At 39.3% G+C, this 24,055-nt stretch overlaps 1 protein-coding gene across 1 annotated transcript in view; it reads left to right on the top strand.

Annotated features, from left to right (window-relative positions):
• DCLK2 (doublecortin like kinase 2) overlaps positions 1-24,055 on the top strand; it is a 145,452-nt gene that overhangs the window by 76,549 nt on the left and 44,848 nt on the right. Inside the window, exons 3-5 of the mRNA XM_028125293.2 lie at positions 11,427-11,529; positions 14,503-14,604; positions 19,934-20,028. Of these exons, the coding sequence (XP_027981094.1) occupies positions 11,427-11,529; positions 14,503-14,604; positions 19,934-20,028 (300 nt within the window). The remainder of the gene's footprint in view (positions 1-11,426; positions 11,530-14,502; positions 14,605-19,933; positions 20,029-24,055) is intronic.

The following is a 24,055-nucleotide window of genomic DNA, read 5'->3' as shown; positions in this document are numbered from 1 at the left end:
CTAAGTTTCCTAAACCTAATAGCTCCCTCAGCCCACCGGTTGTTAAATGCAGCATACTAGAAGTGGGCAGAGGGCCTGCTAAAAGGGTAATTGGGTGGTCTTTTTGATATAGCAAGTAAAGATTCAGAGCATAATGGTAAGGGAGGAGGAAAACAATTTTATTAAGATAAAAGCAACATAGGGGCGCCTGGGTGGCTCAGTCGTTAAGCATCTGCCTTCAGCTCAGGTCATGATCCCAGGGTCCTGGGATCGAGCCCCACATTGGGCTCTCTGCTTGGCAGGAAGTCTGCTTCTCCCTCTCCCACTCCCCTGCTTGTGTTCCTGTTCTCTCTGTCTCTGTCAAATAAATAAATAAATAAATAAATCTTAAAAAAAAAAAGATGAAAGCAACATAAAAAGAATGGACACGATTCCTTTTTAGAAATTTTTTAATATGGGGCGCCTAGGTGGCTCAGTCGGTTAAGCGTCTACCTTCGGCTCAGGTCATGATCCCACAGTCCCCAGATCAAGCCCTGCATCTAGCTCTCCACTCAGTGGGGAGTCTACTTCTCCCTCTGCCCCTCCCCCTACTTGTGTTCTCTCTCACTCTCTCTCTCCTCAAATAAATAAAAATCTTAAAAAAAATTTTTTTTTTAATAGGGATGATTTTCGGGCGCCTGGGTGGCTCAGTTGGTTAAGTGACTGCCTTCGGCTCAGGTCATGATCCTGGAGTCCCGGGATCGAGTCCCACATCGGGCTCCCTGCTCAGCGGGGAGTCTGCTTCTCCCTCAGACCCTCTTCCCTCTCGTGCTCTCTATCTCTCATTCTCTCTCTCTCAAATAAATAAAATCTTAAAAAAAAAAAATAATAGGGATGATTTTCCTACAGACCTAAATAGCCCTGCTATATTACAGCATAGTAATGGTATTTGTACTCATAGTGCTGAGTGGTTGGTGTTTTCCAAAACAAGTATAGAATTAACTGACCAAGTTTTTCCATACCACCTTAAGTAATGGATCTCTTTGTCTTGATTCCAAGGGTCTTAACTACCTGGATGTGCTCACCATATGCTAAACTAGTGCCATAAGGGTAGACTAACCTGGTTATGGATTTTTATGTGCAAAGACTAAATTTCTGGAAAATGTTGCAGGTTTTGCCTTTATGTTAAAATTTTAAAGGTCATAAGGTTTATTAATGCATGTATATACTCTTAGAATTTCTAGTCTGGCAGCAAATCGAGTCCTATTCTAAAACTATATGATTCTAACTTGTGCTTGTAATTTGTTTTTAGAAAGAGCCAATTTGTTTGGAGTTACCAATCTCAGAACTTATTCAGTATTCCCTAAAGTGTAGGAGGTTGGCCCGAACTTATACTGACCTTATGACATTACTTAGAAGTTGATCCTTAAAAAGAAAGATAAATCCTAGATACAAGTTTAGGTACTTGCCATTCGTTTACTTCATAAAAGTAAGACACAGAAAAATGGTCTGGTTATTTGAGTTTTGGCATGCATGAAAAGTTCTCTTAGTAAGCTCTCTTATGTTGTGTTTCATAGACGAAATCACACAGTTTTCTTATTTAGGGAGACAGTGTGTGGTCAAGTACAAAGAGTATGTTCCAGGTCACACAGGCAGAGTTCAGATCTCAGCTCCTCCTTCTCTGGTTGTGTGACCTTGAGCAAGTTATTTAACCTCTTTAAGCCTTTGTTTCTTGTGTAAAATGGGAATCACAGTGCCTACTTCACAAGGTTGTTCTGGGGGTTACATGAAATTCATGTGTAAATGAGACTCATTGTGTATGGTGTGTAGTTAGGTATTCTATGCTCTTCCCTTTCCCTTTCTCTTGGAAACAGAAAAATTTGGATTAGAAAATTTTATTTTGGTTCTCAGTTGCCCCTCCTGTAACACTTATGATTTGATATGTGTGTTTATTATTTGAAGATGATGGACTCTGGGAGAGCATTGACTCCAGTTCTAGTCATATCTGCTTGCAAATGCTCAGCTCCAGCTTCTCCAGAATTAAAGGAAAACTCATGATGGTTGGTTTAATAGGCTTCTTCTGACTTTCTTACCTGAATTCTTGTTTTGTTTTGTTTTTAAGTAGGCTTCACGCCCAGCAACGCAGGGCTCGATCTCGTGACCCTGAGATCAAACCTGAGCTGAGATCGCGAGTTGGACGCTTAACCACCTGAGCCATCCAGGTGCCTCACTGAATTCTTTTAAATTCTCGATGCAGCCTCCTTCCCATTGGTGGAAATCTCTAGAAGTAGATTTGAAACTTTTTTCCTGTAGGAATTAACACTGGGACCATGGAGCAGTCAGAAGGGTCAGCTTAGAAATTACCTCATTTCTAGGAAGAGTGATCATTGTCTCTCCTCCAGAATACATTTGGTAGCCAGATATCTATGAATTTTTCAAAATATTTTCATCCTGTTGATAGAGGTATTTCCTGAAACCAAATCTTTGGTCTCAAGATTCTGTGATTAGTTGTGATTGGTGAATAGCCATTATTATGAAGAGGCCACAGTGGGAGAGGGAAGGTTGGGTCTGGTCTTTTTTTACGGGAAGCAAACTAAATGTCAGGAATTGTGTGTAGATGCAGTTGAGAAGCCCTTTACTGTCAAGTACTGTCGTCTCTTAGCTTCAGTCCTGTTTCCATGGCAACCACAGGGTCGCGGGTGCCTGGCTGAATGGTTTTACAGGAAGCTGAAAAACACTGCTATTCTAAGTAGCTTTCTTTTTACTGTACAAAGGGATCCTTCCCTTACTGTAGGCCAGCCAGCATTTACTGGGAACAAAGCAGGCTATTTATGTTAATTGTATTCTGGGTAGAGGGTGAAGAAATGGGGAGACCCCCAGCCCCTGCTTACTGACCTGTGAATTTGTTTTTCTGGTTTTTGTTCCTCACATTTTGGAAGAACCGAATAGCTTACCTTTTCTTTATTTCATGTGTGGGTTTCCCTGTTTGTGTTAGGCAGAGTTTATATTCTAAGGTTAATAAAACTGTGTGTCTGGGATAATAGTTATGGTGAAGTCAACTTGCTGAATTTATAGCTTTCAAGTATCTATGAGGCAGTGTATTTAACAACAAAGTGCCCCATTCTAGCAATAGAAACAGATAATGACTCACAGTTATTAGGCTTATCCTTTATTGTATGTTAAAATTGTCTTTTGGATTTTCTTTATATCTTAAAATATTTGTATTTACAATTTACGTGGTAGAAAAATTATGTATGGTAGAATAGTCTTTGAGGGTTCAAATTAAATGCAGTTCCTTTTTGGCAATTTATGACTTGTGTCCAATTCTTAGGGAAAGAAATCAAGGGTATAAATGCAGCTCCATTAAAAACTGGTATAATAATATTAGTTTCAAATATAAGCCACTTACTGGACTAATTTTCTGAGCTCCTTCAAATTTTCTTTAGAAGTAAGTTAGAAAACAATTTTTGTTGTTCTTTACTCTTCACTAGAGACAGCCTTTTAAAACTGAACTCTGATAATGAAAGCCTTTAATTTCAACAGATGTGGACTTTTGTTCCTAATCTCTGTTTCTTTCATACACACAGTTAAAGTTAAGGAAAATCCATGAAAAATTCTAATTTGTGTTTTATACTCCTGGTATCCATCATCTTGATGCTGGCAGGCCAGGTCTAAGGACCCAGAGGGGGTGGCACAGGACCAGCCAAGAGGGTCCCTGTCTGCATGCAGGGTAGAAATCAAACACAAGCCAGCGGGAGGTGAAAGCAGAGTTTATTGAAGATGTAGAGAGAGTGCAAGTAAAGACAGAGCATCTGGGAGCATCAGAAAGGAAAGGGGGAATCTTTGCTTGGGGTCTTAGGGGTTTTTATTGAGGATTGTGGTCTGGTATATGTGTCCTCTTAGGCATCCAGGAACTGGTTACAACAAAGATAAGGACCCAGGTGTTATTCCTTGGAGCCAAGGGTTCTTGGGGTTGAGATAGCGCCAGTGGTCTGGAATATGCATTTGATGGCTTCTTAGTCATTCCTTAGATGTTACCTATTCTACAAGACCCCAAAGAAATCATAATTCATTGTCCCTTACAAGGAGGACGTACATTTAGGCATGTGTAGGGCAGGGGTGCAGGTCCTAACAAGAGTAGAAGCAGGAAAGGGAGCAAAAAGCAGATTTTCATGGAGTCCTTCAGTTTCCCCATCTATGTACCATTTCTTCTATAAAATGTGATTCTTGTTCTGCAAGATAGACATTTCAAGAAAGCTGAGATTTTGACCCTGACTGTATTTAAATAAGTTAATCCCAGATTAAATTAGTCCTTTACTGAGATCCAGTGATGTTTCTTTTGCATTTTTATTAGGTCTTGGAAATTTTCAACAAAATAGTTTTGGAAAGTATCTCAAGAGACCCTTCTTTAATACATCCTCAAGTCTGACTAGCACTAAATGGGAGCTTTAATAGAAATTGCTTTGCATAGACATCCTCTACCAAATGGTTGTAGTAGTAGATTTTGTAAGTAGTTCTTCCTTAGGTAACCCTGAAATAATGATGAAAGGCATTTAATTCCTGAAAGAGCTTACATGATCTAAAATGAGTTTTTAGAAAGTTATTTTAAGGGGTCTAAAGCCAAAATGTGATCAAGTATTTGCTGATGTTGGGGGAAGTCATCAAGACATGACGGCTGGTTGACCCATGAGCAGGATGTGGAAGGTCAGAGGCTCCCTTACCCGCACTCTGTCCATGGAATGTGGGTTCTGCTTACTTTCCCCACTCCCAGAGGCTGCTCCAAAAACATAGCCTTGAGATGATGATGTGTGTTAAGAACATCTGCATGGTACATGTGACTGAGCCTAGTTAAAACCTCTATATGAACTTTTAAGATTTGGCGGCAAGTTCAGGGATCTACTTGTCTTGCTGCCACCCAAGACAAGCCTCATATGTAAGTTCCCTTTACTTGTTAAAACTGCCACCTACCAACCTGGAGTTGCCTGCCTCTTCCTTTGGTTTCTCCCTGCCCATGGAGTAAGGGTCCAGTTTCAGATTCCACCCAGGAAGATCTCGAGAAAGTTTTGAACCAACAGCTGCATATTTGGATTTGACTGTTGTGTTCAGAGAGTTTATAAGTTATCTTGGCATAGAAAACCAATATCATAAATCTGGGAACAAGGACTACCTTGCATGATAATGAGTTGATAGGAATTCATTGAAGAAGTGTGAAGTGGAGCCTCAGAAGAAGGGCTATTTGGAGGAAGTGGGACTCAGAGCATTTCATTAATTCAACAGAAATTTGTTGAACAAACCCTTTATGCTAGATGTTATGTACTGTGCTGGAATTATGATAATGAACAGGACAGTGTCCCTAAATGTATGGAGCTCACAGTCTGGTGAGAGGTCCAGACACAAAACCAAGCAATTACCTCAGTGATAATGCCTATGTTGGGGGAATAACAGATTATTAAGGGAACACCTGGATTTGGAAGGAGCAACAAGATTTCATTGAAGATTTCTTTGAGGACTTTTTTGGGGACACGTGAGGCTGACACAAAGAAATCCCCGTGGACATTGCTATTTACCCACTTAAAATAGAGTTCCTTTTTTATGCACTTAACTTTTAGAAACAGTCTCCAAAAATATAAAAAGCTTTTCTTAGAAACTAAAATATTTAGATTTTAGAATTTTACAGTGAGAAGAGATCTTAGAAAAATCCAAATTGTTTTACCACCAACTCCTTTGTAACTCTGGAAAGGATAAGAAATGCAAGATTTCCCAAGTGGGCCAATGGGTCAGGAAATAGAGACCTCCTCTGGTTCAGAATGTGAGTGTCCAGGGAAGAGTATATCTGTGTCCTCTACCTTTTTTCTTTTGAGGAAAAGTTTTATTCTCCTAATACATGCATGATATCTTTGTCAGACCTGAAGCCTCTGTATCTGTTTCTGTATCCCTTAAGGCGTGGTGGGGGGGGGGGGTTAAAAGTGGTTGTGGCTGTTAAGTATCTATTAATCTGTGTAATCTATTAAGAACTAGCACTAAAATTATGGCTGCCACCTAGTCACCTCAACCTAATTAATCTGTCTCCTGAAGGATAGGAAAAATTAGTTTTTAAATGGCCCGCGTTCCTTTGGAAAGCTTAGATATGCTCCCACTGATACATTATTTCTCAGTTGGATATTTCCCCATTAGATCCTACCGATTGCTTTAATTTTGTACCTTAGCAGAAATATTACATCCCCCTTGTTTATGTAGTTTCTTTTATGAGCCACATAATATCCATTATTCCTGAAGAGCTTCTTGCATTGAAGAATTTAGAAGCAGACAGTAAGAGGTCTTTTAAACTGATACACTTTACTCACCCTTGCTAAGAAGGACTTTCAAATGTTATTCATGGTATTGATATGTTCTTTTCTGAGTCAGATTTAGTGACATGGCTCATAACTCAGTGTTAAATCCCAGTTTTTAAAATTTATGATAAAAGGAAGAAAACCACCACAGTTAAAGAACAAGAAATATGTTAAAAAACAGAAAAGTTAGAATTATGTAAGTAATCAAATATATGAAATATTCTAAAGGTATTGGATATTTTATTTTATGGGATGCTCCTTTGTGCTTCTTTATTCCTATAACTGTCAGGGTGTTCTTCTAGTATAGTATTCTCTTATTGTAACATTTTGCACTGTAACTGTTACTTTTTTTATCCATCTACCAATAGACTGTGTACTTTGTGGCTTTAGTTTATGCCTGGCATATTGTAGGAACTTGGGTAATGTTAAAGGAATGTACAGTAATAAATTAATGTGACTCCCATTGGTGAAAAGTAGTTATTGTAGCTTACATCAGACCCTGGCATTTTTATCAGATATTTCACTTTGAAAAATATTGACTGAGGGCACCTGGGTGGCTCAGTCGTTAAGCGTCTGCCTTCAGCTCAGGTCATGATCCCAGGGTCCTGGGATCAAGCCCCACATCGGGCAACCTGCTCCGCGGGAAGCCTCCTTCCCTCTCTCCCACTCCCCCTGCTTGTGTTCCCTCTCTCACGGTGTCTCTCTCTGTCAAATAAATAAAATCTTAAAAAAAAAAAAATATATTGACTGAGTTTGGGACACTACCAGGAACAATTAAATACGTAGTCCATATGCTTGTAAAATATAAGCACGGGCAAATAATGACTATTATATGGAGGCCTAGTATTGCACAGATATGTAGCATAAAATTGGAACAGTATACTTACAGTTCTCTGGTTATCTGCATTATCTAAAAATGTTGACATTTATGTGTATAGCTTACATATATAAACTGGTGCTTTGCTATATTAGATTTAAGTCAAATCTCTTTTTTCTCTTTTATAATTATTCCAAGATGCTGTTGGTAGAAACTATTTTTAAATATACACATATAAACATATTTATATGTATTTTACAGTATATGTATAAATGTATATTTATATGTATATTACATGAATCACATTTCTGCATATAATTTCTGGGAGTTTAAGATATCTTAATTTAAAAAAAAGATTATCTTAATTTTTTGTCTGTAATTTTCTACAAGCCAAGACCATGAAAGGAAGGTTTTCAAGTTGTCAGTGGTATTTTCTGGGAAAATATCTGATTTATTGAACTTGTAGGAAAGCATGTACTTACTTTATTTATACTTACAGGAAAGATTATCCATTAAGTTAAATTAAAAAAGTATTTGAGGCCATGAAGTAATGAAAATGAAGAAATAACAGCTTTTACATGTGATCACATTTAATCTTTCAAAGATAAAACTGGTATCTTGCCCAAGCTTTCTATATGTAAAAAAAGGAAGAGGCACAGACTCAGCAGTGTAGTGCTCTGCTCCAGACAAAAGCTTATGCTCCGCAAATGCTTCATGGGCTGACACTTGTATTTTATTTTTAATTTTTATTTTTTATTAATCTGTACACCCAACGCGGAGCTTGAACTCACAACACTGAGATCAAGAGCGTCATGCTCTACCAAGTGAGCCAGCCAAGCTCCCCTGATATGTATATCTTAGATAACACCATAAGTTGAGTTTCCTTTACAATGAAAGTGAAAACAGAACGGAAACCTGCTCATCCCCCTTCTGCAGATATTATTTCAGTTTACCTTTAATCATATTCATCAACTTGCTTCTCTGCTGGTGTTCTGTTTCTAGTGCATTTTAACTTTATGGTCTAGTGGAACGTAATAGTGTCAGTCCAAACAGTGAAAAATGTGAACGGACTTGTATTTTAAATCAGCAGCAGTAGAGGGAGAGAGTATTCCTATTCATTCCTAAATTACTCATTATCAGTACAGTCTAGTTTTTTGTATCATCTGTGCTCATATCGATTTTCCTCTCTTGGCTAGTCAGATGCAACCCACGACACAGTAACAATACTGGATAATTTCTTTCATTTTAGAACCAAGAATTTCTGTCACATGCAGACTGTGGGATCCTGAGTCAACCTTAAATGCTGCTTGTGGGGACATCATTGTTTCCCCCTCAGGACAGGGCACCAGATTACTGGGGTGTGATGGGGAGGTGCAGGCAGAGGGCTTAGGGCGAGGACCTGGATTGGGGGGGTGGGGCTCCTCTTTTGGTTAGAGATACTACACTGTAGGTTTCTATAAATAAGACCCTTTGCTGGGGACAGTGATCAAGTCAGACAGGTTCTTCTTAATCTCTGTATTGCTGATTCAGTGGCCACTTCTCAATCTTCATCTTACTTAGCCTGTTGGTAACATTGACAGGTGAGCACTCTCTCCTCCCACTTCCTTGAAACACCTTCTTAACTTGGTTTCCAGCGTGCTACAAACACTTGTTTTTCTTCCTCCCATACTGATTGCTCCTTCTCAATCTTCTTTGCTTGTTTTGCTTCTTCTGCTTCACCTTGTAATGTTACTGTGCTTCAGAACTCAAGCTTTAGATCTTTTCCTTATGTTCATCCATTTCCATAATTGATCTCAAGATTTTAAATACCATCCATATGCTGGTGACTCCCAAATTTATATCTCCAGACCAGATCTCGCCCATGACATTCAGATTTGTGTATGTCCAACTTTCCATCCAACACCTCCACCTGGATGTTTAATAGGCATTTTTTTTAAAGATTTTATTTATTTATTTGACAGAGATAGAGATAGTGAGAGCAGGAACACAAGCAGTGGGAGAGGGAGAGCGGGCTTCCCGCCGAGGAGGGAGCCCGATGTGGGACTCGATCCCAGGACCCTGGGATCATGACCTGAGCCAAAGGCAGACGCTTAACGACTGAGCCACTCAGGCGCCCTAATAGGCATTGCACAGTTAATGTTCCAAATCTGAATTCATGAGCACCCTTTCTACACTAAACTTGTCCATTATCTTGTATTCTCCCTTGCAGAGTTAATGACAGCCCTATCCTCTTAGTGGCTCAAAGCAAAAACCCTGAGCCATCATATTCTTCTCTCTTCTTTCATATCCCCATATCCAAGGGGGAGTGTAGCCCTCTCTCACTACCTCTACTCACAACACCTTTGCACAGGCCACTCTAATCTCTGGCCTGATGTAGCAATAGCCTTTAATGCTTTCTACCCTTGCCCTTTGTTACAGTCTAGTCTGAGCACAGTGTGATCCTGTTAAAAGGGAAGTCGCATTGTGACAGTCTTCTGCTCTGAAGCCTCTAATGGTTTTCCATCTCAGAGTAAAGCCAAAGTCCTTACCAGTGGCTGACAGGGCCCTACGTCATCTGCTCTCCCTCCCCTTACTTCTCTGATCCATTCTTCCCCCTCTTTTACTGTATTCCAGGACTGTTCTTGTGAACATGCCAAGCCTGATCTCTTCACAGAGTTTTCCCATATTCTGTGCTCTCTGCCTAGAACGCTTTCCCCACATGCTTGTTCCTTGCTCTCTTCTAATACCTTGTTCAAATGTCACCTTTGCGTGAGGCCTTCCCTGACCACCCTATTTAGTATTGTAGCACCCATCCCACACATTCACTGTTCTCATTTCTGCTCTTTCTCCATAGTACTTACCACCTTTTTATATTGCATTAATTTACTTACACATTTTTATTGTGCTTCTTTTCATACTTGGTCCATGAGGGTAGGATTGTTTTATTTCTTTACTGATGTTTCTATAGCACCTAGAATGGTGCCTGGCACATAGTAAATGCTCAGTACAAATTTGTTAAATGAAAGGAGACGAGTTGTTTAATATTATGTGAGGTATGTCTGCGTCCCAAGTCAAAATACATGTTGGTTTAAATCAGTTGTTTCACTTACTCATTTTATACCTTGAGAGTAGTATTTGAGGCACATCTGCACCTATTTGATAGTTATATAATTTGGTTAACTATTTGACCAAATATGTATTCATTGGCTAGAACCTGAGTCAAAGGGAGGCAAACATCTTATGGAAACCATGTTTGGAAAGCCAAACTTATATTGATAGGTGAAATCATTAAAAGATTGATTAGGAAGATCTAAATTGAACTGTGGAGAAAAAAAAAACCCTTTTGACCTATAGTCCCTAGACTTGTTGAATACTTTTATTCCATATAATAGCAACTTAATTGTCTACTTTGGCATTTATTGTAGTCAACTTCCAGCAAATTTAGTACCAGATGAAATATTCCTTGTCATAAAATCAATCGCTCAAATCCTTCTAAGTACTAGAACAGTGATTTTTAAAAACTTTATAATTATTATTAGGAAAAGAGTACTTTAAAAAAGAAAAGAAATCACACAGCCAACTGAAAAACAGGTAAAAGTGGAATCTACCTACATCCAAAGTTCAGGAGAATAGTTCTCATGATCACTGGCAGGAATGGATGAATGTGCTCTCTGCAGTGGATCTGGTTTCTGTGGGATCTGAAACCGACACTGTGTGTTGGTGGGTTGGGGGAGAGGGGTTGAAAAAAAGAATATGAAATTAAAACTATCCATTTAGGTACAGGGCTTTGGAAGGGCCCTGAAGCTTCGTCTGATCTTAATGATGATGTTGCTGATGGAGATGAGCGTTAACACATTGAGCCTTGAGATGCCCAGCACTGTTCCAAGCAGGTCTCATGCATTATTCCCCCAAACAACCAGAGGTACAGAGAAGTCATGCCCAGGGTGACACAGCTGAGAAGGGGGAGAGTGAGGAAGGGTAGAAATGAAGAAATTAGACTGAGAACAGAGACCTCCATCAGCCTCAGCCCTGCCACCCATTAAGAGGGGAAACATGGAAAACAGCACTTCATCTGGGTATGTGTCCTCGACTCCACTTGTGAAACAAATATTGATGCCAGCTCTGAACTCCTCATTCTGTTGTGCTGAGGTCAGGGAAGGTGTGGGAAGTGCTTCGTGAAGAGTAGAGTGCTTGGAAATGTAGTGTGTTATTAAATTGCTTTTCATTCCAGCACAATATTATAGGTGAGGCTTGCAAATATGAATTTTGCTGACTTTTTCTTTCACTATTCTAATGTTTCTAATTTATCTCTTAGACGTGATTTTTTTTTTCCTTTTTAGGTTACTTGTCTGCAAGACTTTTTTGGTGATGATGATGTTTTTATTGCTTGTGGACCTGAAAAATTCCGTTATGCCCAAGATGACTTCGTCCTGGATCACAGTGGTAAGGCCATTCTTTGACCGTCCTGGTAACCCTGAAACAGAGTCTCAGGGTTTAATCAGTTGGCCCATGCTGAGTGATCTGGCATGTTGAAGAAAGATGAAGTTGGTGGTACTCTTTCTGAACTAATGAAAGTAGAGAATAAAATGAAAGCATTTGCTTAGTTGTTAAAAACAAAAAGCTTAGTTCAAGTAGTTTTCATTTTGTAGTCTAAAACGAGTTGTCTTTTTACTGCATCGTTTTGCCTCTGATATGGATTTCCTTCCCTGTTTCGGAACAGTGGCTGGCTGTGCCACCTTAAATATATGGATTGTATTGAATCTGAAATGGTTAGTTGTACATTTTCTATGTGCATAATGAGATATGTAAAAGGATCATAACTAAATTGTTAATCGGGGTTGTCTTAGCTTTTTGCCTCATCGTTTGCAACTTTAAAAAAAATGCATTGTTCGTATATGCAGAAAAAAATAAAGTTATTTTCATTAATAGAATAAGAAAATCCCTTTCTCCAGTGTATGGAGTTTTCAACTTCAGTGTATGGCGTTTTCAACTTTTTAGGAATAACCCCAGTGATTTCAAGTGTTACTGATTCTGGGAAAATTGCTTTACTCTTTCGTCTTGAATTAATTTAAACCTATTATAGTAATAATGATTATTTTAGCTGATAGTAAAGTCAACTTCCTCTTTAAATGAGGTAAAATCATACAGACATAACATTTCACATAGGAGAGTGATGTAAAAGATAAAAGTCTCTTTAATTTCATGAGTGAGGAAAGTTGGCCTTTCAAAAATTAGGCTGATGGTAGACCCTTTCCAGTTGTAGTGATTCTGACCATCCAGAATTAGAGAAACATGTCAATAAGTGCTGTGATCCATAAACTTCTTAAAATTCAAGATGATACATTTTGTGGTACCAAACTTCCCTGTGCAATTTTTTCCTGTTACACTATGTCAGTTACCTTGGGGATAATTTATCTGCTTTGTGCTTGGGGCTCATTTATCTATACTTTTTGTTTTTGTTTCATTATCTCACTGCTGCCAAATTTCATTGAGGGTTTCTCTTCTATTTTGTGTTCCGATGGACTGGCCCTGCTTTAAACTGGTAATACCACTGGAAAGAAGTGCAGAGAATGTCCTTTTGTATTACGTGTGCTAATGCTCTCCCCTGTTCGCTTGGATGATTAAGGTTGACTGAAACGTGCATTTGCATTATCATCTGTATAGCTTAATCTTGATTTTAGCTTAATCTCATTTCATATTATTTCTTTGGTGTCAATCAATATTAGTAAATTTGGAAGTTGAGGCACTGAAACACAATGATATCTTCTAGGTTATAAAGTTAATTGGGTTAATAACAACAAAATATTTATTGAGTACATACTATGTATATACCAGGCATTGTATTCCATGCTTTATGTGTATGTTGTAAATTTACCTAAGCTAGTTTTATCATTCATAGTTTTTGTTGTTAGCTATCAAAGGGCTCCCAATAGTGAGAGGTGGGTGTAAGCTACTGATTTCTTCCCTCTCAGTTGCCAGTTACTTAACCTTCTGCAAACTGGGGATAACTGGCGTTTTTGTAAGATTTTATGTCAATATATATAAAGCAGTTACAAGGGTACCTGTTGTATGTGCTATGGCTCTTGTTATTGTAAACGTCATTATTACACCACCCACAGCAGGTCATAAAATCAAACCTAATTCTGCCACTGTTATATTTATTTGGGGGAAAAATTGTGTATTTTTTTAACTAGTTATTTAACTTGTGTTTATTCTTAAAGTCCTAACTTCATATCCTTTTAGGATTTTGACAACATCTTGCATTAAAGATTCATTAAAATGCTAAATGCAGTCTTAGTCCAGTAACAGAATCCTCCTTCAAGAACTGGCTTCAGGACTGGCTAAGCGTCCTAAAACTAGGGTGTAGTTCTGAAGCTCTAGTTATTGGTTCTCTAGATTTACACTTGTGCTTATGGAAAGAGTGGCACTCTCTTTAAGATGTTTCTGACTAACACACACACCACTCCGTTCAACAACAGAATGCTGTTTAACATCCGCAATGCTAATTAACCTAACTGAAGGTGCTCGAGCCCCTTCTGAGTGAGGTTTAGATTAGGGTCTTTCAAATGCTAACTAGCCTCCCCTGGTGTGTATTTTCCTGATTAGTGGACTTCACATGTTAATTTATTGCCCCTGAGGTATAGATTAAAACCAACCCACATTGTAACCTTACCACATAAATTGAAGCATTTTAACGTAAATGACAGACAATATGCTATCTAATTTAATCCTTATAACGAACCTATGAAGCAGATTTTATTCCTATCCCAATTTCATAGGGGAAATAACAGGCTTAGAACCTAACCGAGATCCTCCAGTTAGCAAAATCAAATTCATGATTCGCTCAAAATCTGCACGACTCCAAAACCCGTGTTCTTAAGTATTCAAATTAGCAGTGATTATTTTAGCTGTAATTAGTTCTGGTCCTCTAAATGCTGTTTTACTTGGTGATTTGTGGGAAAACCAAAGTTATTGTTGAAAGCTAGTTTCCTCATTTTTTGATGCTCCTTACTTAGGGAAGGTGGAAAATAAGACAGTAAGGAGTCCCATGCCCTTTAAATAAAATTATCAGATAATTTGGAGAGAATAAAATTGTAGACTCTTGCTACTGACTAAAAAAGGAAATTGCCCATGTTTAGATTAGGCTTTATAGTTGTGATCAAGTTAGGACATTGGAATTTCTGTATTCAGTAAGAGCTCCACTGAAAACAATGACGTGGTCTACAAGATGCCTAGCTAACTGAAGATAACCTCAGGTGTACTTTTGGGACAGTTGCTTTGTCTATTAAAGTTGTTTTACAATAATGGAAAAATGATCAGGTAATCGTTCTCTGGCAGTAAACTGCATTCACGTGTGATCTTCCCTTGTTTAGTATTTAAACCAGATTTAGTTAATGCACTTTCCTTCCTTTCTAGAATGCCGTGTCTTGAAGTCATCTTATTCTCGCTCCTCAGCTGTTAAGTATTCTGGATCTAAAAGCCCTGGGCCCTCTCGACGCAGCAAATCACCAGCTTCAGGTAGTTAGTCATTCTCCTTCAGTTTCTTTAATTATTATCAACTGGTAGTCTTTCCCAAGTTTGCATGCAGCCAGGTTCCAAAATAACATGTAGATGACATGATTTTTAAAACCAAAAATTTAAGTCTGTTGCTCAAAGTTGTCATAAATCTGCTAAGACACTTGTTTGTTTTATTCTCACACATTTTCTCAAGAACAGTCTATATTTAGAATCTTCTAGTATTTACGTAGAAGTGCTTCACATTTGGACCACAGCATACTGTATTTTTAGCTTTGTGCTGTATGATTGTGAATATTTTTCTTTACTGGTTTAAAATACACATCTAACACAGAACGCATTTACTTGGTAAGTTTCACTGCCTTTTCCTTCAAGCAATTTAATAGTAGCAATGATTATCATTGGAAATTGGTACTTATTTAAGAGTCAGACTTACCTGTAATTAAGTTTCTTTCAGGTTCTAAACCTGTAGATCTGTCATAATTTTGACTGTTTTTTTTTCAAAGCTAGAAACACCTATAAATATCTCGATGTATTAATTCTGTAAGGTTTGTTTATAGTAATTGTAACTAATTTTGCTGATATCATTTCCCTTTAAGGAAAGGATTGTGAAAAACCATGATTTTACAGGTGGGAAATCTAGAACATGTGAAAGTAGTATCAAATAAAACTGTGTCAAGCACCAGACCCTCTAAAAGACGGAGTTTTTTGGACATTATACTTGTCACTGCTTCCCCTTCAGCACCCACCCCACTTTCCTTCAGTCGGGTTGTTTTGCCCTCTTTCTGTATACGCATTCAGACCTGCTGAATAACTGCTCTCCTTACTGTCTCCTCCTCTTTGTATTCACTGAATGTGCACAGTAAAGAGGGGTGGCCACCACTCCAGTGCCTACTCTGCAGCCAGATCCCCAGGTGAGCCATGATGAGAATGGCTATGTCGCTCTGCTGGGTTTTTGTTTTTGTCTTTTGCCACATTTCTGTTTCCTTTCGCTCCATTTCCATGAACGTCTCTGGCTTGTACCAGTGTACATCCGTGCGCTGTGGAACGCTCCACCTTGTGTAGGATGCCTCAGCATCTTTTCTTTATTGGATTACCAGTCGTCGTCAGAAGATGGCCAAGTGCCTCTCTGTGTGTAGTTACAGGACAAAGGGATCGAGGAGCCATACCACCTCAAAGGGTCTTCCTTCTTGTTAATTTTGGAAAATATCCCGTTGTCGAAAAAGGCGAACGTTCGTTGGTGATATGAAAATGGCCATAGGGGAGGGGCGCCTGGGTGGCTCAGTCATTAAGCGTCTGCGTTCGGCTCAGGTCATGATCCCAGGGTCCTGGGATTGAGCCCCACATCCGGCTCCCTGCTCCGCGGGAAGCCTGCTTCTCCCTCTCCCGCTCCCCTGCTTGTGTTCCCTCTCTCGCTGTGTCTCTCTCTGTCAAATAAATAAAATCTTAAAAAAAAAAAAAAATGGCCATAGGGGCAATTAAACTTTTCTATTCTTACCTTCTTCTGTTCTTACCTTCCTCCCCACCCTACAGCTAATAGACCCAATACTCTTTCTGAAAATATTGACATTATGAATATTTTTAACAGAAGGCATCTCTCTGCTGGGAAGCTTAGTTCAAATCATATTATGCTTGGGCGCCTGGGTGGCTCAGTTGGTTAAGCGACTGCCTTCGGCTCAGGTCATGATGCTGGAGTCCTGGTATTGAGTCCCACATCGGGCTCCCCGCTCAGCGGGGAGTCTGCTTCTCCCTTTGACCCTCCCCCCTCTCATGCTCTTTCTCTCATTCTCTCTCTCAAATAAATAAAATCTTTGAAAAAAAAATCATTATGCTTTCTGTAAAGTATCTCAAACACTAGGAAAGCTAATATAACACGAGATTGGCATAAATACAATTACCTGAGCTTACCATATGGTAAATGTAGATTTTTGTCAGGTTCTTAGCTTTCATTTTAGCCAAGGTTTACAGATGTTTATCATATCAGTAAAATAAATAGAAGTAAGGAGAGCCATTCAAAAATCAGGCATTATAATGAATCCAATACATACTCAACTAAAAGCGTGTTTCATAGCCATATTTTTCTTGCAGACCAATATGTTTGTATAAATAAAGATTTATTCAAATCTTTTTAAACTGAATTTGGAATGCTTAGAAATTGATTCAAGAAATCCTAACATTTCAGGACCCCCAATATTTAACTAAGTCCATATTTGCACTTGGGATAGTAGAGTAGATCTTAAACTTGTAAGTAAAAGTTGTGAGATGTTTATTTATTTTTTTAAAGATTTTATTTATTTATTTGAGAGAGAATGAGATAGAGAGCATGAGAGGGAAGAGGGTCAGAGGGAGAAGCAGACTCCCTGCTGAGCAGGGAGCCCGATGTGGGACTGGATCCCGGGACTCCAGGATCATGACCTGAGCCGAATGCAGTTGCTTAGTCAACTGAGCCACCCAGGCGCCCAGTTGTGAGATGTTGAAATCATGTTTCAGAAGGCAAACAGGGTCTTTATGAGAGATTAAACCCCAAAGTATGTTCACCACATCCTGCAGTTACAGAAAAGTGAGAGATTTGTATTATTAAAAGCCAAGTACCCACAAGTACAACTCACTTTTACAGACCTCTAGCTGTGGTATATACCTGTTAACATTTAGAAAATTCTGTGGGACAAACTGGAATCTCAAACAGAACTTGTAACTTTGTAGGAATAACACTGTACTTTTTCGGCCTTGGGATAGAAGTGCATCCTAAGTTCAGTCTTCTGGTTGACTGAATTCCTCAACAGTGTGTAATAAACACATAGAAATTCATCTGGATAACATAAGTAGGTAAATATTACTGTAATTTGAGCCCTAAAAATGCTCACTTTAGGTTTCTAGCTTGTGAATCTTTCAGAGTCCACCAAGAGAAAATATTCAGAACAAACAAACCAAAAAGCCCAAGTTTATTTCTTCCCTTAGAGTTGAGGGGAGGTGTGGATAATAGCCTTCTTTTGGGAGAGAGAGTCAGGGGGTGGTGAAAGAGTGGTACATGATGGAGGTGTGGAATGGTTGTTGTCCACCTGCCAGTTTTTGGTAGCCCTGTGAGGGGAACACGCCCAATGTGACCCTGTCCTGGGTCCCACTTACCCTTCCTGAGACTCGGGAGAAATGTGCAAAGAAATGAAATTAAGGACTACTCATGAAGGAACATTTTTTAGAATTTTCCAAATGCTCTGGAAAACTTAGAAGCCCAAATGTGACTTGGTATCTCTTTAGGATGAGACTATTTGGAGGGAAATATGGACATGTAGTTACTGACACCAGTAAAATCCCTGGCCGTGAGTTTTGTCAAGAAACTATGTTTAGCAGGGGGGTGTGGTTTTAGGGAGTTTTGTCTGCTATCAAGATCACTATTTGCAGGAATTGATTTTTATCCTTTCGTTCCTTTTCTGTCATTGTTCCAAGGTAGCCTCTGCTATTAATGTGTCTGAGTATCTGTGAAAGCTAACAGCACTTATTGAGTAGAGGCTGGTGACGTGCACGGGTTGCTGTATGGAATGAAGAAAAAAAAAAAGTAAAATTCAGTCTCAGCTCACAGCGAGTTGACTAGTTCATTGCCCATAATAATCCCTATTTTATGTGAATTCCTGCCACCAATTCCCTTTATTTAAAGAGAATTTTTTAAAAGAAACAACATTGAGGGGCACCTGGGTGGCTCAGTCGTTAAGCGTCTGCCTTTGGCTCAGGTCATGATCCCAGGGTCCTGGGATCGAGCGCTACATCGGGCTCCCTGCTTCACGGGAAGCCCTGCTTCTCCCTCTCCCGCTCCCCCTGCTTGTGTTCCCTCTCTTGCTGTGTCTCTCTCTGTCAAATAAATAAATAAAATCTTAAAAAAAAAAGAAACAACATTGAAATTTAACTCAGTTGAGAAATGATCAGGACTGTTGAATATTCTAAAAAGTTTCTAATTGCACAGTTCCTTGTGTTGTCCTTGCACTCTAAATATGCACATACATTTGTTAAGAAATTATAGATAACAGATCACTGTTTATGCATGAGTGGTTTTAAATTAGAAAAATTAAAGTTTAGTAAGTTAAAAGTGACTAGAAAATTTTTTTATCCTTACCCAATTTAAAATGAGCAATGCAATAAGTAAGCATGACTTCATAGACCCAGATACCTCGGTTTATAGATGATTCATCTAACCACAAATACTTGTTGATCCAAGGCTTTTGCCTCCACTCAAGGACTGGTGCTCACTTTTTTGAGTCACCTATTTTGGACTTTTGCCTCTGCATTTTGCTTTTTTATATTTATTTGCTTCATTTAAAATAATACTTGTCTGCTTCATATTTGAAAGGAAAAGGAAAAGGTGGACTTTTCTTTAGAGACGAATAACAGTTTTCATCTTTGGGCAAAAGCACTGAAGATTAGTGATAAAAAGGGGTTGCAAATACTTCTTAGAAAAATAATTACACCAGTCCTAGATGTTAACAACCATCTTTGTGAAATGACAGCAGAAATTGATTCAGGTGATACAGTTAGGAATAAGCATGAGTCATGCTGAAATGTTTGACCAGCATTCTCTAGTATAAACTCTGCAAATTTCCCTTCCCTTCTAAACAGCAGTGGTCATACTTTTCCTAGTTATGCTGTAAATTGAGCCTTCAGCCTAGGAAGTGTGTGGAAGTTTGGAGGGGCTTCTATTGAAAAACCATCAGGATTTACTAAATAATGGGAGAAATTAACTGTGAAGACAAGAAAATGGAAGGAATTAAAAATGACTAGTTTAGATAAAAAGTTGAAGAGTATCTTTTATGGCCTTCAAACAAATAAGAAGATGTTGCAAGAAAAATGACCAGTAATTTTGCCTTTCCATTAAGAATATGCTTAGAAAATGTGTTTGGATTATGGTGGAATTGATTTGGGAGAGCCATAGAACTTCTTGGGTATTCAGGTTCGTATATACCGATATTGGAAATTTCAGGACAGCCTTCATAGTAAAGTATTACAAACATACCAGCCATTTCATTTCTCTGCTCTTCCTGGCAGGCAGGATATATGGACAAGTTCTCATTCACATCTCTAATTCCATAATGTTTTATATATTTGTTTATGTCACTGTTGGAAAACTATTACTGATAATAATTCTAGTTTCACTCCTTATTTGTCTGATACTTTGTAATGCAATAAAACACATTATTTTTGCTTTTTGCTGATTTGCCATCTGCTTTGAGCTTTAAATGAATTGAAGCTTCATTGGAGCTATGTTGTGCATGTGCTTAGTGTTTTGGCACAGTCTGGTTATTTGGGCTTTTAATGACCTCTCTCTCCTCTGTTGTCTCATGGTCAGTTAACGGAACTCCCAGCAGCCAGCTGTCTACTCCTAAATCAACAAAATCCTCTAGCTCTTCTCCAACTAGCCCAGGAAGTTTCAGAGGATTAAAGGTATGAAATAGGATATATGGCGTATTTGTGTGATTTTGTTGTTTTGAATTGCATAGTTTGGTAGTTTAATTTGTTCAGGGGCTCAGGTGCAATAACAAATCAAAAAGGAAAGAGTGTAAGGATTTGGAGCTGGGAAGACCTGCCTTTGAATCCTGTGTCCTTTTTATCTTGAAATTTGGGTCAACCACTTCTTCTGAGCTCAAGTGTTCCTATCTCTAAAATGGGAATGTTAGGTTGCGGTTAGGGTTGAACATACTGGGGTAAAGTATAATTAGTAGTAGTTTTCCCATTATTATCAAAATGATTTGCAATGGGAAAGCCTTGGAGAACACTATACTTCTTTTACAAATCTCATTTTGAATCATGATTTTAATATTGCTAACCTAATTCGATTTTTCAAAAGTTTAAAATAGGATGAAATACTAGTTAAAGTACTTATGTGCATATGTAGTAACCCAAGAAGATATGTTCATTTTGGTGAGAACTTAGAAATAAAATCTTAGGTTTTGACTGTGATATCCTAAAAACATAAATGGTAACTTAACATGATCAGCAGTTGGTTTAATAGACATTTTTTTTGGTTTAATAGACGTGTCTAATAGGGAGAAAAATGGATGAAACCAAATTTGCAAAATTTCAGCAACATTAATTTCATCTAGTAGCTTTCAATAACTTAAATTTACAAGAGAAAATTTGCCTGGTAAAATAGCAGTAAATGAGGTTAAAAATTGAAAGTTTTCGAGGCACCTGGGTGGCTGGGATCAAGCCCCATATCGGGCTCCCTGCTCCGTGGGAAGCCTGCTTCTCCCTCTCCCACTCCCCCTGCTTGTGTTCCCTCTCTCACTGTGTCTCTCTCTGTCAATAAATAAATAAAAATCTTAAAAAAAAAAATGGAAAGTTTTCCTTTTGTAGAGACAATGAAGTTATCTTCATGGTAGTGTACTCTAAGAATACTGAAAGTATACATAGTGCTGTGTATGCATGCGTAAAATTAACTTATTCTCTTGGTATTTTGGTGACAGTGGAAATGTCTTCATTAGGAATACATTCCCCCAAAGTTGGTTGCCTAAACACTTCAGATATTGTCTGAGTGGTTTTCTTTAAGGGTGTTGAAAAATCTTTTTCACTAGTACAATGGATCGTAAGAACCCCACCACCCCTGGGTGAGTGGGGAATGAGAACCTGCAGAGCAGTGAGGATGGTGGGCCTTCCACTTCTCCAAGGGCTCATTCTCCACCTGACTCTAAGGTTTGGCTGTCCTGCCCTGAGAAAGTTGTGTGATCATTCAAGGTGAACTTGCATGATTCTCATGTAAGTGACAGAGATCAAAAAGATAAATTCCTAGATGAACCATGAGAGACGATGGACTCTGAAAAACAAACTGAGGGTTCTAGAGGGGAGAGGGGTGGGGGGATGGGTTAGCCTGGTGATGGATATTAAAGAGGGCACGTTCTGCATGGAGCACTGGGTGTTATATGCAAACAATGAATCATGGAACACTACATCAAAAACTAATGATGTAATGCATGGTGATTAACATAATAAAAAAATTCCTTCCTGAAAAGGACAGCTTGTTTTTGTGCCTGCTTGACTGAGGCGGGTAGTAAGTGTGAGAGTAGAGAATATATAGCTCTCGCCTACCTCCAAGTGCTAGGATCTCCTTTATCAAAAGAACCAGGCATTTTGAGGTGCTAAACTGCCTTAGGTCAGTTTATAATATGATTTCAGTGGAATTCTAAACTGTTAATAATTAAACAAAAAAGTTATATATAAATTAAAATCACTAAGCAGCAAAGTATTTTCAGCCTCCCCCCCCAATTTATTGTACCCCAAATAGGAGATGCACTGTTTTTAATTTGAGTAATTTTCAAGAGAACTAAAGTGGGCGCCTGGGTGGCTCAGTTGGTTAAGCGACTGCCTTCGGCTCAGGTCATGATCCTGGAGTCCCGCGATCGAGTCCCACATCGGGCTCCCTACTCGGCGGGGAGTCTGCTTCTCCCTCTGACCCTCTTCCCTCTCGTGCTCTCTATCTCTCATTCTCTCTCTCTCAAATAAATAAAATCTTTAAAAAAAAAGAACTAAAGTAAAAATAATTCAAGTTCATTCACTTCTTTTCTAATTTCAGTCCTGTGTTAAAGTAAAAGCAAGTGGCTCCTAGTGCTGGTAACTTTTAACCTTAGGGCAAATCCCACACAGACTTTCCAGTGAGCCAGAGTCCTGTTCTCCCACAGGCCATTGCTCCGGGCAGGATACTGAATCCTTTGCTTCCTTGGAGTTTCATTCACTTCCCTCTTTGTTATCCCTGGGTAACCTTTGCTCCTATCTTTTTTTTTTTTTTTAAAGATTTTATTTATTTATTTGACAGAGAGAGACACAGCGAGAGAGGGAACACAAGCAGGGGGAGTGGGAGAGGGAGAAGCAGGCTTCCCGTGGAGCAGGTTGCCCGATGCAGGGCTCGATCCCAGGACCCTGGGATCACGACGTGAGCGGAAGGAAGACGCTTAATGACCGAGCCACCCAGGCGCCCCTGCTCCCATCTTTCTTTCTAGCCCATCTTCAGCTGTGAGCCCAAGATTGTTGCTTTTTAATTGTTGCTACTAGGTCAGTTGGTGGTGCTTAATGCTTAGAGCACACACCCACCCTACTCACATGCACACAAACTAGCACAAGATCACTTACACTTCTCGAGTGGAGATTCGTGGAGTTTTAAGAACATGATAAGTTGTTTTATTGCTGAGACATTAGATAAAGTTGTTCTCATTATGCTGAGTGTATCGGAAATGGTATAGCAACCCCAGCATCTAGCACACAGCTCTCCGGTACATGATAAGCGCTCAAGATTACTTGTTGGTGCCTAAAGAGGTAAAGAAGAGAAATGTTGGTTACTGGTCAAGATAGAAGATGAGATTATCAGTAAGATAAGGAGTAGTAGTGGTCTTTCTGTTACTGGTGGGAGAGTGTGCGTTGTGTGAATGGGGAGGTCTCAGCTTGGATTCCCCATGAAAAGATACATAGGGATCCGTGCTCAGAATAAACACAGCCAGAAGGAAAGTAGCAAGTACAAAGCAGTTCATTAAGGTGAAAGGACACTCTCAAGGTGGAAGAGCGGACAAGTTCCAGGAGGTGGAACCAGGCCCTAGGTTGTTTTGGGATTGGATATTACTGGGTCTTTCTGGGACAAACAGTGTAGTGGGTGGTCTCTAGTGGAGGCTGCTTCCAATCTTTTGGGAGACTCCTCCCACAGGTTGGGAGGGGGAGTGTTTGACCCTGAGAGGTTTGTACCAGAACCATCAAGGTAGCTTTTCTCCATTGGCCATTGGCCATTGGGCGGGGCTATACCTGCAATTCAGATGCATTATAATGAGTTTAGGGGTTACCCTGGGGCAGAGGTGGAAGAGGGGAGTACTATGTTCTGTACCCATGGCTCTTGATCTGTCAGCCCCAAGGTCTTAGAAGCCACAAGGTCAGGATGTTGTGTCCCCCCCTTTTAATGTGTCACCTATTTATCACTGTCCTTGCCTCCAGCTCCTGTCTCTATCATTCTCCCCTCAAGGACTTGGGACTCTGCCTCCCAGCATTCCTCCACTGCTCAGTCTAGCTTCTACCTAACTTTTGCATGACCCTACCCCCTTCCCTCCCAAACCCACTTTGTCGTCCACCACACTTGAGGCCTGTGGGCTTTACTCACAGCTGTGAGACGACCTCTGTGTTTCTATCATCGTCAAATAAGGACATTTGTTTTCAAATGACCACTAAAGTGCTGGGATTATAGTTCTTTAAATTGGCAAAAACCCACAAAAACTTAATTAAGAGGCAGGGGGAGTCTGTTCTCCTCACTTTAAAGCTGATACAGAATTACTGAATTTTACATTAAATATTAGCAGCTAAATGAGTCTGCCACACCGATCAGCTTTTAGGCCACAATGCCAAACTGCTGCCTATTCCCCTGGGTCATGCCTTATGGAAATTGCGTCTCCTGACTGTTCCCAGCAGTCCCTGGTATTGGATATTGTTGTGGGGATGAAGA

This window comes from Eumetopias jubatus, unplaced genomic scaffold, assembly GCF_037043125.1.
Source record: "Eumetopias jubatus isolate StellerSeaLion01/CBP00866 unplaced genomic scaffold, mEumJub1_p1.0 scaffold_2, whole genome shotgun sequence".
Lineage (NCBI taxonomy): Eukaryota > Metazoa > Chordata > Mammalia > Carnivora > Otariidae > Eumetopias > Eumetopias jubatus.
This window is presented reverse-complemented; position numbering and strand designations above follow the sequence as displayed.